Source organism: Hypanus sabinus, chromosome 23, assembly GCF_030144855.1.
Source record: "Hypanus sabinus isolate sHypSab1 chromosome 23, sHypSab1.hap1, whole genome shotgun sequence".
Taxonomy (NCBI): domain Eukaryota; kingdom Metazoa; phylum Chordata; class Chondrichthyes; order Myliobatiformes; family Dasyatidae; genus Hypanus; species Hypanus sabinus.
The window spans coordinates 20,961,755-20,981,064 of NC_082728.1; the positions used below are offsets into that span (position 1 = coordinate 20,961,755).

Sequence of the window (19,310 nt, forward strand, 5' to 3'; positions counted from 1 at the left end):
ATTGGAAAATATCCCTGAAAAGTTACCAGCTAGTGGGGCAGCTCAGTTCGAGTTGGAAAAATTAAGGTGGGAACATGAAATCAAGTTAAAAGAGCTGGAAGCAGCCAAGAGGGAGAAGGAGTGGGCCGAGAGGGAGAAGGAGAGGGCTGAGAAGGAGAAGCAGAGGAAGCATGTCTTGGAGATGGAGAAGTTGAGGCTAGAGCAACGAAGTCAAGTGTCAGACCAAGAGGAGCGGTTTGATGTCAGTCGGGCGTTGAGGCTAGAACCCCCATTCGAGGAGACGGATGTTGATAGTTACTTCTTGCTTTTTGAAAAGGTGGCAGTGAATCAGAAGTGGCCAAAAGAGCAGTGGGTGGCGTTGTTACAAAGTGTGTTAAGAGGGAAGGCCCAGTGGGCATATGCGGCGTTGTCCATGGAGGGGGAAGGGGAAGAGAAATATGACCAAGTCAAGGCGGCCATTCTCCAGGGTTACGAGCTAGTAGCTGAAGCATATAGACAAAAGTTCAGAAATTTACGAAAAGGGTGGAATTAGACGTATACCGAGTTTGCCTATGTGCTCTTGGACCTTTGGTGCACCGCGGAAAAAGTGGACGAAGATTATGGGCGTCTCAGGGAGTTACTGTTGATTGAGGAATTTAAAGGTTGTGTTTCGGAGGACATCCGGATGTATTTGAATGAGAAGCCGGATAAGTCCATCTCCGAATTTGCTAGGTTCGCAGACGAATATGCCCTAACCTACAAGACAAAGTTTTCCTCGAATAAAAGTTCCCAGAGAGACCGTGGGAATGATCGAGAAAGTCCGATGAGTGAGGCAGAGGTCCCACCAGGAGCTAGCGGTAAGGTTGAGGGGGAAAGGCAAGACGGGCAGAGGTTTCTGGGTTTGACCTGTTTTAATTGTGGAAAGGAAGGGCATATTGCATCTCGATGCTTTGCTCCAAGGAAAGAGATAGGAAGAAGGAAAGCCGCAGTCCCTATCGGGTGTGCCGTGGTAATCAGTAAATCGACCAGAGAGCCCAGGGTAGACAGAGTACGAGAAGGCTCTGAGACTTGTCTGTCACCCAGTTCCCGTACGAATCTGGAGAGACACGGGGGCTGAGCTGTCGTTGATCAGCAGTAAGGTACTAGAATTTGGTCGAAAAACGGGCATGATCAGCAAAAGAATAGAAATGGTGGCTTTACATGAGGTCATTATGGATTGTGAGCTGGTGTCTGGACCCGTTGAAATAGGGGTGCCATCAGAGTTCCCGAGAACTGATGCGGATGTTCTTCTCGGTAACAATTTAGCAGGTGGTAAGGTTTGGGCAGCCATGATGCCGACCTGCCGACCGGCGAGTGCGGTGGCTCCGCCCCTAGAGTCCCAAATATATACCACATGCGCGGTCACTCGCAGCCTGTCGAGAAAGGCAGCTGAGAATGAGAGCAGTTTAAATCGGACCAGTTTTGATTTGGCCGAGATGTTTCTATCGACCCTGTACCACGAGGGTTTAGAGGGTGGTAAAATGAAGAGTAGTAAAGTGAAAGAGGAGAAGGGAGCGGAGGTAGATCAGCCTTTAGCGAGGAGAAAGGTCCTAGAGGCAGAAAATAAAGATGCAGAACTGATAGAGCAGTTAACAGGTCCAGGGTTGGACATAGATGATCTGTCTGGGTTGGCAGAACTGTTTGAGGAAGTTGAAACTTCTAAAGGTGTTCCCAATAGTGAAATGAGGGCAGCCCTGGACGAAAAGGGTGCCCTTACCTCAAAGAATTCTGCTGGGTTGGCAGATGAGGTTGTTTCAGCCCGCGGGGTTGAGTTTACTCCAGAAGGGAGTTGCCCAGAGAGTACCTGGGAGAAACGGGGGAACTTAGGATATTAAAAGGGTACGGGTATTGAACGCCTGGAAGAGGCCAATGTCCCGTTTGAATGTGACCAAGATGGGGATGCACGTGATGCTGAATCTGTTAACGGTGCTCAGAAGGAGTCTGAGGTATTTGATTCAGTGGAACGGGGCGGCCGTCCTTGTGGGTCAGATAGACTTGGTTCAGTGGAAAAAGGGTTAACCTTGGTAACCGTGGGAAGTGTGAGTTCCCTGGTGTTTGTTCTCGAAGGTGGGTTTAAAGTTAATGCAGAATTTAAGAATGGGGAGATGAGGATTATTGAAGGAAATGGAAAGTCTGTCGTTCCCAAGTCGAATGAAGAAATTTTAAACCTGGCAGATCGCTCACAGAGTGAGCCGGGAGATAGCGGGGGGGGGGGGGGGGGGCATTCTATTGTTATGCCAGGATGGGGTGTGAAGAGGCCGAATTCGACATGCTACTTGAAGGAAGAGTTCGAATTAAAAACCAATAGCCTGAAGGGTCCTGACAAAAGAGCTAGTCACCTGGGTAAAATTAAAGAATTGGGTGGAAAATGGTCTAAGTTTGGGGCATGGTGTTGATAAAATAACCCTGATGAATGAGGCGGCGTGAGTCCACCGCGCCAAATTACTCAAGTTCCCCACGGGGGGGGGGGGGGGGGGGGGGAGACTCACCGGAAAAGAGGCGGCGGTTAATGGGGATGCCATTTTAAACAGCAAAGCAGGTTGTACGGGATTGCGCCAAAGCCTGTGAATGATAAAGACAGCCCCTTTGGAGACCTGCCGGTTAAGTTAAACGACTGAAACGATTAGTATTCACATAAACTTTTGTAGATGCACCTAAACTAAGATCACACCTCCTTAGTTTTGTTGCGGAAAAAAAATAGGTGGTTATTACATTGAAGTCTGATGCTACAAGACTTTAGCACAGTACGCGATGTTAAGATATTAAAGAAAGGGACACTGTAATTGTTAACTGTTTAGATACTGACTTGAATGTATAACAGTAGTACTCTGTGAAAAGAAAAGCTTGTGTATTGTGTTAGATTCAAAAATCCTGCACGACTCTGTACGAATCCGTTTTTCTTTTACTGCTGGTAAAACCCTTTAAGAGGGGAGGTGTTATGTCCACAGCCCTCTCCTTTGTGAGAATCGCAAGAGCACTAGTTGAGGGGGGGGTCAGTAGACCCAGGAAGTGGGAGAGAGAGAGAGACGTGCCGAATACCGCGTTCCACCGGGATGCAAAACAAGGCGACATTGACTATTGTCTCATGGAGACCACGTGTAAAGCCCTCGGGCAAAGTGGGCTGGTTGAGAGAGAGATTGCATCATCCCAACCTGATTGACACCTGCGACCCTGTGAGGAAGTATAAAGGAGGGTCTGGGGGGGACAACCCCTTCAGATGCACCAAGAAGACACGATAGCGATCCCGTCGTAGCGGGAAGCCATTTTGAAGGAAGCCACGTGCGTTAGATTCCGGGCCTGGAGTCTGTGGCTGGAATCACGGAAAACTGCTTTTAACTAACATCGGGGGGAGCCCGCTCCCCTGATTCAACGGATTTGCTTCATAAAGACCCGGGCAAGTTTTCCTTTTCTCACCAATCTCTCTCTCTCTCCAACACGTGAAACCCAGCGATTCCCAAAAGGCTGAAGCCTGCAGACTTCTGAGTGACTTTTACATTTCCAACGGACAATATATTATCCCCTAGACAGCAGTAGAGCTCACTTCTTAATGATGATTATTACCCACGCTTTAGATTGAGTATTGACGATGTATATTATCTGAATGTTTGTATTAACCTTACTTTTGTGCCCCTTTATAAATAAAAACGTTTGAAAATAGTGCCATCAGACTTCAACGGACCTCTCTATCTTTGCTGGTAAGTGATCCAGTTACAGGATACGTAGCAGTATCCAGCAGGAAGATTATTCCAAGAATATTCCAGTGGGTCTGCTTCCCAAATTCCTCATCTGACTGGGAGTACTAACAATCACAAGAAATAGCAAACCTCTTGTATGTAAAGGCCCTTAATGTGCTCAAACTAATGCAGGTATGTTATCATTTCCCTGACCCTTCTTAATGTTTATTTTTATTTTTAGTTAGAGATACAGCTCGGTAACAGGGCCATCCAAATCAACGAGCTATTGTTGCTCAAATACACTCATGTGACCAATTAACCTTCTAACCTATACGTCTTTGGAATGTGGGAGGAAACCAGAGCACCTGGAGAAAAGCAACATGATCACGGGGAGAACATACAAACTCCTTACAGACAGCACTGGAAATTAGCCCAGGTTGCTGGCAGGCACTGTGATAAGAGTTTTATAACTGCTTTGTTACAATACTGTTGCCACACTTATGTAAAGAAATTCAGAACAAATATGGAAGTGCAATAACAAAGTTAAACATGCTCTATCAAACAAACACTGCAAAACAAAAATTGTTTATGGGTCAGTGATAAATTCCTCTACTTTGATCATATCAGGAAGTTAAAACCCACTCACACCCAATTCCCACCCCTCACTATCTCAACAATGTCTGCTTCTCGCCTCCTTCCAATTGGACATTGTAAAGTACAAACACTGAACTACAAAGAAAACAAAGACATATCTAGACATGCAGCTGTATCCCTGAAATAACATTTCAGATAACGAGACTTTACATCTAAGTATAGCTCTTTGTTTGGGAAAGCAATTTCCCATAGTTGTCTATTTATTACCTTGTTGTGTCTGCCATGTTCCTTTAAATGGTCCAACACTTCCAGAAAACTCGCATTTCTCAGACCAAGGCCCATTGTCACCTGTGTGAAAGAAGAAGTTGAAAATTATCAAAAGGAGGCTTATAAAATTGAAAATATCAACCATTAAAATAAAGTTTTATATTATGTGTGTGGCTTAGAGACAGCATTCTAGGGCAGTACATCACAATGTGGTATGATGCAAGCTTCAATACAATTTCTAATGCAATGAGTTTCTAATGTTAGACAAAGCTTCAATAGAAAACATGAAAGGAAGCTTGAAAAGTAGAACCAACGTGACATCTTAACAGTTGTGAGAATTTGGACTCTTGCCAGTACAAAATGGTGCCATACGTGCAATCACTGAATTCCTTAAGTAGTGAAATTGTAACAACTCATTGCTGTTTTAACAATATTTTATTTCAAATCCTGAAAAATAAGACGACATATGGAGAAGCCTATGGAAATAAATGGACCAGAGATAGCAAAAGTGTTGGCACATTTCTAAATGGGTAATCTTAGATACAGTGCTAAATCATTGTTAGACTTTAACATGGACAGTAATTGATGATTACATTTTAATGAGCAGGAAATGTTATTTAAAATTTGTCATAAACTTATTCATTTTTAATTACCCTCATATTCCAGTTTCAATTCTTCTGTGACCATAACAGAGCTTAAATTGTACCTCATACAATAAAATATCCAAACATCCAAAGGTTTGTTATCATAAAGACATTGGTCATCACACCTAAAGTGAGAATTAACTGACCCTTGCCTAGACGGTCACCTAGGAAGACAAATATATTGTTGCATAATAGGCACAGGAAACTTCCTAACAACTGCACCAATTCTATCTCAAAAAAAAAATTATATAATACTGCTGCACTTCTCTCATCTTTCGAAAGAACTGTATTGGGTGTGGAGAGGATGAATGTAGATTCACAACCTTAATAAGTCACTGTTTTCAGGCCAGCTGCTTTTCCATGGGGAGAAGGGAAAACTAACACACCAGACATACTAAGGATATTGTGAATTCAATCCTAATGGACTGCCATAGGCAGAAGTACAAAAGCAGCTTTCCAGCTTTCCAGAAAAAAACATTAGAAATCTGAGAGACGATCAGTAAGACCAGAAGACATAGAAATAGAATCAGGCCATTTGGCCCATCAAGTCGGTTCCACCATTCCATCATAGCTGATTTATTACCTGTCTCAACCTCATTTGTCTGCCTTCTTCTTGAAAGCTTTGACAACCTTAATAATCAAGAATCTGTCATCTTCTGGCTAAAGAAATCCCTCTTCATCTCTGTTCTAAATGAATATCCTATTCTAAAGTAGAATGGAGTGACTGAAGAAGAAAAAAATTGTTAATTTTTTACACTACTTAGAAATATACTGATGCACGCCACAGTTGAATAATACCTCATCACTTACAACAAATAGCTTTTTATAAAATTGGGAAATTGCTTATAGGCTACAGTTAACTCCAATCCCTGCTGAGAAATTTGATCATATAGCACTGTTTTTAAACAGAATGGAAAGGAATACTAACACTGAAACATGACAGCCTGATTAACTACCCATCTTATCTAAGGTCCTTAGTTTAAGCTGTCATACTGCTCATGGGAGTTTTTCCATTAATGCTAAATAATTTCAGTTTTACCTAGGCTCTATGAAGTCATACTTTCTGAGTCAGTGAATGTTCTTTCCTTTATTTTCCCCCTCAAGGGAGAAGTCTTCATAAATACACACAAACCAAATGATCAAAGCCTTCCTTTGGGTCTGATCCATTAGTGAGAATATTTTGAAAAGTCAATATTTTAACATTATTTTTTCATTTTTCTGGACTCTGGCACTGATTGCACAACCCACAGTTACTGCTATTGAGTAGGTTATGATAAGCAAACTTCTTTAACCATTGCAGTACTGCTGATAAAGCTACTCCCACACAACTGTTGGGCATAGAGTTCCAGGATTTTGGATAGGAATGACAATATATTTCCAAGATAGGACAGTGTAACTTGATTGGAAACCTGCTTCTGCTTCCAAGAAGGTGGAAGTCACAGGTTTGGAAAGTACTGTTGGAGTAGTTCAAATGAGTAAATGCAGTATACTTGTAGACGCTATGCACTGCGAAGCTCTGTGTTCTGGTGATGAGAGCTAATAAGAATCAGGTTTATTAGCACAGACATACGTTATGAATTCTGTACTTCATGGCAGTAATACAGGCAATACATAAAACTGCTCATGATATCGTCAGCATAATTTTGTTCCATTTTTGCACTTCTTATTTAATAATATGTAATATATACAGTACAGTGCAAAAGTCTCAGGCACATGTATATATAGCTAAGGTGTACGGGAGTAATTTTATGCATTGCACTGTACTAATGCCCACTCCCCCCCACCAAAAACAAATTTCATGGCATATGTGAGTGAAGATAAACCTGATTCTGAACTGGGCCTCTCTTGTGGACTGAGAGTTGGGAGGGTACAGGGAGAGCGGGATCATGGTTGGAAAAGGGAAGGGAGAGGGATGGGAGAAGCAACAGAAAGACATTCTATAATGATCAATAAACCAGTTGTTTGGAATCAAATGACCCTGCCTGGTGTCTCAGGGCTGGGTGGGTCTGCACCCATGCCATTCCCTGCCCGACACACCTTCTCTGCCACTTATCCCGCAGCACTCCACCCTCGCCATTCCCAACACCCTTTGCTCCTACCAGATTTACAAACTTGCTTTCTGCTCCAGGTTGACAAATTCACTACTGGAAAAACATCGTAGGCACCCTAGCTATATACATGTCCCTAAGACTTTGGCACAGTACTGTATATTAATATATTTCTTATTATAATTATTTTTTATGTATTGCACTGTACAGCTGCCACAAAACAACAAACTTCATGACATATACCAGTGATTAACCAGATTCTGATTCTGATGTGAGTGTGTAATTAAGCAGACCTGCAAAACTGTAAGTCACTGGGAATTAAGGGAAACATTCCATGGTTAGAGTCACAGCTGAAACAAAGGAATATGACTATGGATGGTGATTTATCAACTTCTCATGATTTACTCTCAAAAGTATCAAATTCAACTTCACTGAGCTTAAAAACAATGCTACAATTAGCAGACAATAGTAAAGCTCTTTGATACTGATTTCTTTATACCAGCTACCAGAAAATTAGCTACACTTCCATAACAGATCAATATCCTCAATAATAAAGGATACTAAGGTGCATTGAAACAAAAGGTGATTTGAAATATGTTAATTTTTAAAATGCATTCACTAAATAAACGAGTGATCCCCTCTCCATTCCCCAACATCCCGTCACTCATTATGCATATCTCATTGATAAAGCCAGGCACAAATGATTTAAGATTTTAATTAATATAAATCACAAAACAATAGCAAAATGGAAATACAGTAAATATTGATATGAACAAAACTTTCTTGTGTTTTCCTGTTATATTAGCCTTCAGTCTGGTCTTGCTAGACCTAATACTTCCACATGATGTCCCTGTGGAAGGCTGCCCCTAACCAGTTGACTGCAGGCAGCTCTGGGCCGGCTGGTAACTGCTGCAACTTCAAATATATTGGAAGAGAATAGTGCATTCCAGCTCCACAATGCCAGTGGAACTCTCCTGGCTTACGACAGACCATGTATTTCCTGTGACCAAGATCACATAGTGACTATCAAAGCCTCCAGACCCATACCATCACAAATGATGAAAAGAAGCTAATCTCAGGGATCAGCCTTATTCTTGGAAAGTAATAGCTTTCATCCATGTGGCAAGCAAGTGGAGCTCTGACCGAAGCAGTGTGAAACTCCACCAATGCTTGTGGAGTCAGAGACCTGCTTCATTTGCTGCTCCAGAACAGGCTGGAAGCAGACATCTCCATGCTCCTTCACATCTCTTGCAGCTTGTCAGGGATACCGGACAATGTGTCAAGCATTTCCACGTGCATCCTCAGCAATCAGGGTAGCACAGTGTTATAGTGCTTGGTGTGACTTTATTCCAGCATCGGTGACCTGCGTTCAATTCCACCGCTGTCTGTAAGGAGTGTGTATGTTCTCCCTGTAAGCATGTGGGATTCCTCCGAGTGCTCTGCATTCCCTCATTCCAAAGGCATATAGGTTAGGGTTAGTAAGTTGTGGACATGCTATGATGCCACTGGGAGCATGGCAACACTTGTGGACTGGTCCCAGCACAAGGCAAAAACGATGCATTTCACTGTATGCTCCTATGTTTGTGTGACAAATAAAGCTAATCCCTATCTTTCCCAAAGATGTACAGGTTAGTAGGTTAATTCGCCACATGGTTGTAATTGTGCGGCATGAGCCTGTTACTGTGTTGTATCTCTAAGTAATAACAACATAAAAAGCTTTCCCATGCAAACTTCCCTATCTCACCCCTTAATTGAGTCCTCTAATTCAGAACTGAAATATGAGCTCTTCCTCTCTCTCCTAGCATCTGGTATACCAGTTCCCCTATGCTTCTTGTTTAACCATAGCTTGGTAATACTAGGTGCCTTAATGTGCTTCTAGCTGTTTAACCTCTGCAGTACTATTAGTGAGTAAAAAGTGAGCTGGCAGTGTATATGGGCTTAAATTCAATGACATAATCTATTTCGCTCTGCCTCTTCCTTTGGAGTAGAAGTTCTGTCTGGGATGGTTGGTATGTCCTATCACATTGCAAAGATAAGGAAGAAAAGTAGAGCTTAATGCCATTATGTAGCTAGGCCAATATATACAGAAATATACAAAGGCTATTCATCACCATGATAGAAGGAAGCATGGCAAAGGTCAGTAGATAATTACATCTGCAAGTCACTTCAGCTCCAAGAGGATGTGGCTCATGGCCTCAGTGTGTTTAGGAGTTAGAACCCTCCTCCGTGCTGGTGATCTTCTGAAAATGAAAGGCATGTGCTGCAAAATAATTCATCCTAGGCAAGGACCAAGGGTGATGTAGAAGAGATTTCAAAGCACTGTACTAACATGGTTGTATTAATTGCATTCTTCAGTTGCTGTAGGACTTTGACTGCATGGGTGTGTGAGAGAGAGAGAGAGAAAGAGAGGTGTTGCACTCCAAAGAGTGTTACCAGTGGAGCTTCGTGTTTCAAGACTATATTTGTGAGCTACCATTTCAAGCATCAGAGAATGATGCATCTTTAGAGGCCTCTGTACTTCTTTCTGCATTGTCCTTAATACCTTGGCACCATGGCAATCCTCTTCTCAGGCAATCTCTGCAGCTACTTTGTGTACCATAGTCATCAGTTCACCTGCAGCAGATCCATTCTTAGTGTTGAAAGGTGACATGATGGGAGTGCTTACAGTTTGGTCACAGTTCTTTAACAACAGAACATCATCAATTGTCATAGCTTGGTTCAGCAGGTGGACATTTTGAGCCACTAATGATTGTGTTTTGTAGCTTCATAAGACAACAGTAGCAGTCGACACTAGCTTTTCATATCAATCACAATCCAGCGTAGATGAGCATGAACAGCTAGGTGTCAGTCACTTAGCTAAGACTATTAGTCCTATTTAGGTGTAGTCCAATTTCTTGACAGTCATTTCCTCATTTCTATCCCAACTTCCCAATTCTTTCTGTTCAGAGACTGCTTTCTGTTGTTTCTATATGCCTGTGTCAATGCCTTTTCTGTGATAACATTCAGTTCTTCTGCAATTTCGGTAAATTGCCAAACTTCTGCAAATTATTTGTTGCACAAGGTGCCACCCCTGCAACCACAGCAGCAATTTAAGAAGTTGCAGTCTCTGCTGCAAGATGGAAACTTCTTGTTGAGGGACACCCAAAGTTCACAGATGTTGTGTGAAATCATCATGGTTGGAGAAAAAGGGGTACAATAACCTTTCTCCATCACATGGTGCCTTCACTCATCCCACCCTCCTTGCTTCCCTCAAACTCCCACCTCTTCAATTCATTTTGGAATATAATTGATCCAACCAAGTTTGGCAAAGTTTGACAGGCGTAGCTCAGAGGGAAAGTAGCGATACCAAGACTCACCAAAACAGCTTGATAATGCAAAAGATGGACCACAAAGGAAAGGTGGCATGATGAGAATCCCTACAGTTTAGTGAACATTTTAGTCACCCTAATTGAACAATGCAAAACGGGGTGATTTATGCAGAGGAGACACTATTTGATGAAATTATGTGTTAGTTACTTCTGTATTCATTGCCAATTACCTTTTATTCATCTCCCATCCGGTAAGCGCTACAGGAGCCTCTGCTCCCACACCAGCAGGCACAGGAAGAGCTTCTTCCCTGAGGCTGTGATCCTGCTGAACCTCACATCACAGCGCTAAGCAGAATTGCACCCATATTGGACTGTCTCAGTACTTTTATATTAGTGTGCTGTAGCACTTTCTTTTTATTCACAGTTATTTTGTAAATAACACTATTTTCTGCACTTCTATTAGATGCTAATTGCATTTCATTGGCTTTGTATCTGTACTCGGCACAATGACAACAAAGTTGAACCTAACCTAATCTAATCTAACTATTTGGTGAAATGGTTGAAAATCACAGGCAGTGCCCACATTTCCTATACTTTATTATTTTTCCGCTGCCATAAAAAGCACTCAGACAATCCATTTAGATATGACAGCTGATGAAGGGTGTAGGCCTGAAATGCCAGCTATTTCACTGATAAGACTAAAGTGGTCACAAATTTGATCAATAACATAAAAATGAACGTGTCAGTACAACAAAAAATACACAGGAAACCATCTAATTTTATACTGTTTTTTCAGGTAAACATAACACTGGATGAGTTGCAGAATTAGTTCTGCTACTTAGACCTACTTAATTGCAATATTATTTGCATGTTTGCAGTGCAAGATTATACGTAATAAAAGACAGCATATATTTGCTTGAGGAGGATACAGTTATGTCTCATCTTGATTCCCACTGAAGAGGGCACATCATTTTGGTATCAGGGAAAGGTGGAGCTGCAAACAAATCTTTATGTGACAGGTGGTTGCAATATTTCAATGTTTACTTTCTTTAATCACCTGCTGACATATAACTTTAGAATTGTCATAAGGTTATGAAAACTACTTTGTGGTATTAAAGGAGAGCTGAACGTGTACAATCTGATGTTGGTAATGGATATTATTTTAGCTAAAAGAGGCATTAGATTCCTTACATTAAAACCAGTACAGCCTGCACTCAATTCTCACCATTTAGGTTTGCTGCATTTGAGAGAGCATAAAATGGGAGGTGGAATGAGGTAGAGGCAATACAAAGTAAAATTAAAATTGAAGTAGCATGCAAAATGAAAGATCCAGAAATGTCAAACAAGAACATTGTTGCACTTTCAAGGCAAATAACGGTAATTGTTTTACAGTCATTCAAAAGTACTTACTGAGCATTTCTAATGACAGATGATATATCTGATATTGAAAATTTTTAAAAATAGTAATATTATATTTGTAATGGGTTGTTGTATCAAATGAAATCTATGATGCGCTAAGCAACACACACAAAACGCTGGAGAAACTCGGCAGGCCAGGCAGCATCTATGGAAAAGAGTACAGTCAACGTATCAGGCCGGACCCTTCGGCTGTAGTATGGAGTCCCGCTGAAGGGTCTCAGCCCAAAAAGTCAACTGTACTCTTTTCCATTGATGCTGCCTGGCCAGAGTTCCTCCAGCATTTTGTGTGTGTTATTGCATACTTTCTCTTGTTTGTGATGTACGAAGCACATTCTCTTGGGGAATCCCTGTGATAATACTGCCATGATATGATGCAACATTCATTTATTTAATATGATGAACTGCATGCACTAACTTCAAAAAACAATAAACTCAGGTCAAGTATGCTGCTATATACAAAAGGTTGGTCTGATAGAACAGGGCTAGCCTAAACATTTTGTTGATAAAACTGAGGAAAGAGTCAGGGATATTTAATAACAATTACAAGCAAGACTAAAATGATTAGAATAGAATAACATAAGAGCTACTTCTCCAATTTGTTGTTGAAATATGACAAAATTACTTAGTTTTTGAAATGGAAGCTTATAACAAAAGAAAAACAGGAACTTAAGTGAACAGACAGCAGGTTGTTGTGATTAGGATGTTGTAACAGCTTCTTGTTCATGGCAAGGTCTATGAGCTTTGACTTAAACGACAGTAAGGGTATTGGTCTATAGTTATCAAGATTGGACTTTAGTTTCTTTTAGGTAAGCATAAAATTTGTTTCTTTTTATCTGAGCAGGACAGTTTTCTCTGCCAGAAATATTTACTTACATGCCCTTGCAAAACGGTTAGCGTCCTTGATGGTTTTTTTTTGGAGAAAATTAATTGTAGCATTGGAAGTTATATTTCTTGGAGAATGCAGATATTAAGAGAAGTTTGCTGATCCCAATTCAAAGAAAATGGATCTGTACTTAATTTAGCCTTTGGGCCCTCTCCTGGAGTTTCAGTCAATTTAAATTTAAAGAACCAATGGGGGAGAAGTTCATCCTCAGTCGCTGTATCACTGCACAACGTGTTGTAATTGCATGATGCAGGCTGCCTATGAATTCTGGATCCATTGATGAGCAAAGTCAGTGATAGCAATGGCAATTGTGTGGGAACCTCTTGCCTCCTAGCTCACCAGCTTGAAGGAAAGAGTGCTGACAATTATTGGTGCAGGTGTAACAGAGTCTGTGACCAGTTGTGACACAGAGTGCATTGAAAGTGATAATTTGCTATCCCACCCTAACAAACAGAAAGTACTGGAAACACTCAGGCAGCATCCATAGAAAGAAAAAGAGCCAATATTTCAAATCGAAGACTTTTTATCGACACTTGGAAAAGTGAGAAAGATACTGCCTGACCCACTGACCGTTCCCTTATCCTCATTCACATATCACAAATCCCCCTTCCCATAATCTCTTGATTTGCAATCTGTAGATTGATATAATCACACAGCTCAAACTGAACAGCTCCTCTCATTTTAACAGCATTCATAACTCGACAAGAGCTACTCTCTCAATATCGCTGTGGTCACCTATCATCCATTTAGCCCAGAATGATATCACACATTGCAAGGTAATGCTGTTCCATATCGGCCCATGTCAGCAAAAAGCAGTACATAGTTGGCTTCCTGGCCTCCTTTACTGAAGGCCAATCACCTTCAACCAGCATGGCTGCCGTAGTGCATACAACATAAAAGGAAAAGACACAAGGAAACTAGGAACAATGGATTCCAGTTAATTGGGACAGCTACTTAGTTGGGACAACCCTTAAAGAACAAAAACTAATTAAGAAAATAGCTGGATTTCCTTAATTTATTTGGGGCACTGTGCCATTTAATCGGGGCAGGAGATGCTTGCAATTTCTAACTACTGTCAGTTCCGTGCACTTGCGTGGCCATTAGACATTACACCATACTTAGAGTGAACAATTTTTAAATAACGTCAGTTGCATGTGCTTGTGTTCAAAAAACAGTGATTTTTGTCACTGTAAGTTGGTAAGAACTAAGCCATGAGACAATTCAGAACTATTTTGCTCACTGCTGTTTCAAGCATTCGGGCTTGGAGATGCCAGAAACAGTTAGGAGTGAAAATGAAATGAATTTACTACTTCAATAAGTTAAGAACTACAAAAAATTTGAAGGTATCACCAATCATCTTGAATGTTACAATGGAGATGAAAACAGTCAATTATCTGTACTTGGGGTTTGCACTGATTTTATTCATTTTCAGTCAATGAAAAGATTGCAGCAATTTAAGTTCCTCTGTTGAGTACAATTCACAAGGAATACACAATTTTATAATACTGTAGTAGTATTAATAGTGATCCAATTTGTTCTGCATTTCATTTAAATGCATAATTTGTTACCCAGTTAAATGGTAGTTTGTCTTTTTTATACCTTTTTAACTATTCTATGAAACTTTAGCTAATTGATACAGTCACTTAAATGGGCCAAAATGTACTGGTTCCGATGTGTCCCAATTAACCAGATACCACTGTATATATATGCAAGGCTGATTAGCAGACAATTTTATCTCCAGTAGATGTACAAAAGTATTTAAAATTTTTGATTTGGTTTAGCTTACTGATAATCAGTTTTGGTTATGCAGATTTTGAGCAATCAAAAGCAGAGGAAAGGTTAGATGTGCACTTTGCAATGGAACTGCTTTTGTCTGTGTGTGTATTGTTCTGGATCTCCAGCATCTGCACAATCTCTTATGCTTAAGCTTGTTTCTCTTCATTCATTTGTGGGATACGGATAGTATTCTGTAATGAAAATCCTTAATACCTCTTGAGAAGTTCAAGTTTAATTGTCATTCAACCGTACATGAATACAGCCAAACAAAACAGCATTACTCCGGGACCAAGGTGCAAAACACAGTACCAACAGTCATACACAGTATAAGGCACAGTTAGCACATATAACACAGCAGTAAAATACAGTCACACAAAAAAAGTGAGAAGTCACCTTCTCTGTCCCTCAGAAGATACTTCACAGGACTGTATAGTGGGGGGAGGGGTTGCAGAACTTTGAGCCTTCCGCAAGTTTTTCGTGCAGGTACATTTTCAAGACAGAATGGTATGTAGATCCAATTTGCCACCAATGATGTATGCTTGCAATTGCTGTTTTCATACTTCTAGATAGTAGTTGTTGTAGAATTTCCAGAAACTGTTGCAAAAGCTTTAATGACTTCTGTTTTTTCTGGTTTTCATTATGGTATATGCTGCAACAAACTACGCTGATACTGGAGGGAGTTAACATTCAAGGGGATGGGTGGGGTGCCTATTAAGCAAGCTGTTTTGCTGAAGATCAAGTCAATTTTTTCAGTGTTGGCAGAGTTGCATTTATTCAGGCAAACTGAGAATTTCCATCTCACTCCTCCAATGTTTTCTGGTTGTTTTAAAATTTTTGGGATGTCAGGAGTTGAGCCTGACAATTTAGAATACACCATCTCTATTAAGCTCTTACACCCGAAGCCTGAATGAAAACCTTTTCCCTTCTGCTTGCAACACATACAAAATGCTGAAGGACCTCAGCAGGCCAGATAGCATCTATGGAAAAGCGTACACAGTTGACGTTTTTCCATAGACCCTTTTCTATAGATGCTGCCTGGCCTGCTGAGTTCCTCCAGCATTTTGTGTGTGTTGCTTGGACTTCCAGCTCTGCAGAATTTCTCTTATCCGTGATTTTCCTTTTCTTTCTCTGCTTTCTGTTGTGACGTCATTAGTAAAGATTATGTAAGATACAACAGCAATGACAAAGCCAAGAGCTCCTCTCTGAACTGCACTTGTTCCATGTCTGGGAAACTATTTCAGGAGTACCATGATAGTTCTCATTATATTAAGGCTTGGGTCCAGAATTTCATCGTAGGAATGATCAAGTTGGATGAGACGCCGGGACCAGACGGGATGTACCCCAGGCTACTGTGGGAAGCCAGAGAGGAGATTGCTGAGCCTCTGGCGATGATCTCTGCATCATCAATGAGGACGGAAGAGGTTCCGGAGGATTGGACGGTTGTGGATGTTGTTCCCTTATTCAAGGAAGGGAGTCGAGATAGCCTAAGAAACTTTAGACCAGTGAGTCTTCCTTCAATGGTTGGTAAGTTGATGGAGAAGATCCTGAGAGGCAGGATTTATGAACCTTTAGAGAGGCATAACATGATTAGGAATAGTCAGCATGGCTTTGTCAAAGGCAGGTCATGCCTTACAAGCCTGATTGAATTTTTTGAGGATGTGACTAAACACATTGATGAAGGTAGAGCCGTAGATGTAATGCATATGGGTTTCAGCAAGGCATTTGGTAAGATACCCCATGCAAGGCTAATTGAGAAAGTAAGGAGGCATGGGATCCAAGGGGACATTGCTTTGTGGATCCAGAACCGGCTTGCCCACAGAAAGCAAAGAGTGGTTGTAGAAGGGTCATATTCTGTATGGAGGCCGGTGACCAGTGGTGTTCCTCAAGGATCTGTTCTGGGACTCCTGCTCTTTGTGAGGGCTGTCAGAGGTTACAGCTGGACATTGATAAGATGCAAAACTGGTCTAAGAAGTGGCAGGTGGAGTTCAACCCAGTGTATGGTTAAAGTGTGAGGTGGTTCATTTTGGCAGGTCAAGTATGATGGCAGAATATAGCATTAATGGTAAGACTGCCGAGTATGGCGGATCAGAGGGATCTTGGGGTCTGTGTCCATAGGACACTCAAAGATGCTACGCAGGTTGACTCTATGGTTAAGAAGGCGTATGGTGCATTGGCTTTCATCATTCGTGGGATTGAGTTTAAGAGCTGAGAGGTAACGTTGCAGCTATATAGGACCCTGGTCAGACTCCACTTGAAATACTGTGCTCAGTTCTGGTCGCCTCACTACAAGAAGGATGTGGAAACCATAGAAAAGGTGCAGGGGAGATTTACAAGTTGGTGACTGGAATAGGGAGCATGCCTTATGAGAATAGGTTGAATGAACCCAGCCTTTTCTCCTTGGAGTGACGGAAGATGAGAGGTGACCTGATAGGGGTGTACAAGATGATGAGAGGCATTGATCATGTGGTTAGTCAGAGGCTTTTTCCCAGGGATGAAATGGCTAACATGAGAGGGCACAGTTTTAAGGTGCTTGGAAGTTTTTTACGCAGAGAGTGGTGAGCATGTGGAATGGACTGCCAGTGGCAGTGGTGGAGGTGAAAATGATAGGTTCTTTTAAGAGTCTCCTGGATAGGTACATGGAGCTTAGAAAAACAGAGGGCTATGGGTAAGCCTAGGTTATTTCTAAGGTAAGGACATGTTCAGCACAACTTTGTGGGCCGAATGGCCTGTATTGTGCTGTAGGTTTTCTATGTTTCTACGTTTCTATCTGCTCTGGTTGAGCTGGGTAGACAGTCATCAAAACTGGCTCTGGAATCGGACTGACATCATCAGCTGCAGATTCTACATGTGATTGTCATGCATGTGGTACCACTGTATTCAATTGTCTACTCAAGTTGCTAAGTCGAGCAAAAACAAAGGGCTTGCAGCTTACAACAGAACTCCAACAAACTCAGCATTTTAAAGCACTTGGCAGAGTGTATGAATTTTCTGCAAAGGAAACTGTATAAAAGTAAAGAGTAATTAGACTGTAATATAGGCGAGGAAAGTAGCATTGGCTTATCAGGGAATGCCACATATGAGAAAAACTAGGAATATTGTGCTAACACCATTAAAAGTTACGATCATTATTAACATTACTAACTATGAGATGTTAAAAGTGTCAGAATGATAAATGTGAATAAAACGTTCCATACCCGCAAACCACACTAGTGTGTTATTTTGCAAATCTGCATTAACTTCTTTCAATATCCGGCCCATTGCATGGTCCAGCTCTCGTAGACCATCTCCATATGGACCACGTGTAGAGGTGTTAGCAAAATGTGAATTGTACTGTAAAGGAACATGCATATGGGCTGGAGCAAAGTACAAGAAGAATGGATGCATTCTCTCCCTGAGAAAAAACAGAAGAGGAAAGTCAACAGGATCATGAGATAAAAACGTTGTTTTTAATGTACAATCTGATAATGCAGCAACTAAGGCCTTGATGACGAAAGCAATTTGATAACAGTAGGTTTGCCCAATAGTCAAATCTGTCTCTTTATCTTTTTAAACATCAGGTCAAATTCAGCTCAAACTGATGGTACCGAAATCTCTGCTTTGAGTTTACAGGTTCCAATAATTCTAACGCAAATGGGTTTTGGGAGTCCTGGAATATACCTTCAATATAAAATGCAGGTCAAATCAGACACCTTGAAAGGTCAGGGATTGACCTTTGGGGCTTTTAGTCCATATAATTGTATCAGTTGATCCAAAAACTAACTGGTCCATATAGAGCAGAAATCTATAAAGTATGCTCCATGATTTCTATTTGGTAGAAATTGTTTTGTAAATCTTTGATCCTTGGGTTAAGAGGGGAAATAATTGATTTACTTTAATTGATGTACCACATAATAATTTGGTACTTAAGCAAAACATGGAAAGGCCACCCAATAAAAGAAGTAATTTTCATTCTACCCTGGTTCACGAGGCATTCTTTTCCTATACTCCTGGGCTAGATAGTTCATGAGGAAAGGTTAGTGGCTAAATTACACTACAAACTGCTAATAGTAACATTAAAAAAAATCTTATTTACTCTTATTTATCTGTCAATCCCTTCTGCATAGGTGAACAGGCCAACTACATTATCCAGTCATATTCTCAAAACAAATCAATTCATATACAAAACACACAAAGGAGTTTCAGGACACTGAAGACTGGACATCAAATAGTAACAGGTCCATTTCTGAGAACGGTGCCTCTCCACTCTGAGGCCAAACTCTTGGATGACACACAAAAGGTAACAGGTAGCTGTAGGACACTACTACTATTGACAGAAGATAGGGTAGAATTTAGACTAAAATATAATTTAAAGATCAGTTTTGTACTGCGAGTAAAATTTTGAAACCAAATTAAATATTCTTCACACTATGCCTTTTCAATAGTTACTTGTGCCACATACCATTTCTGTCTGAGAGCATGGCCACTTTAGCAATGCATCCTTTAAAACAGTCACAGTCATATTCCATTCTGTGAAACATCTATTCCAGTAACACAGTATCAGAAATATAATGAACTGAGTGAGAGCTTTGGTGATTTTTATTTTAATTTTGCATTAATTGATAATAACCAGAACTAGAATTGCAACAGTGAAGGTTATTTTTGGGAAATTATAGTATTAGGCACTATCTCTCCTGAATAAC

At 40.9% G+C, this 19,310-nt stretch overlaps 1 protein-coding gene across 4 annotated transcripts in view; it reads right to left on the reverse strand.

The window, feature by feature from the left end:
- Positions 1–19,310, reverse strand: part of arsg (arylsulfatase G) — a 117,967-nt gene that overhangs the window by 28,674 nt on the left and 69,983 nt on the right. For all 4 annotated transcript variants that reach the window (XM_059948484.1, XM_059948483.1, XM_059948485.1 and 1 more), the window contains exons 7-8: positions 17,826–18,022; positions 4,554–4,634 (exon numbers count right to left, since the gene is read on the reverse strand). In XM_059948484.1, the coding sequence (XP_059804467.1) occupies positions 4,554–4,634; positions 17,826–18,022 (278 nt within the window). The remainder of the gene's footprint in view (positions 1–4,553; positions 4,635–17,825; positions 18,023–19,310) is intronic.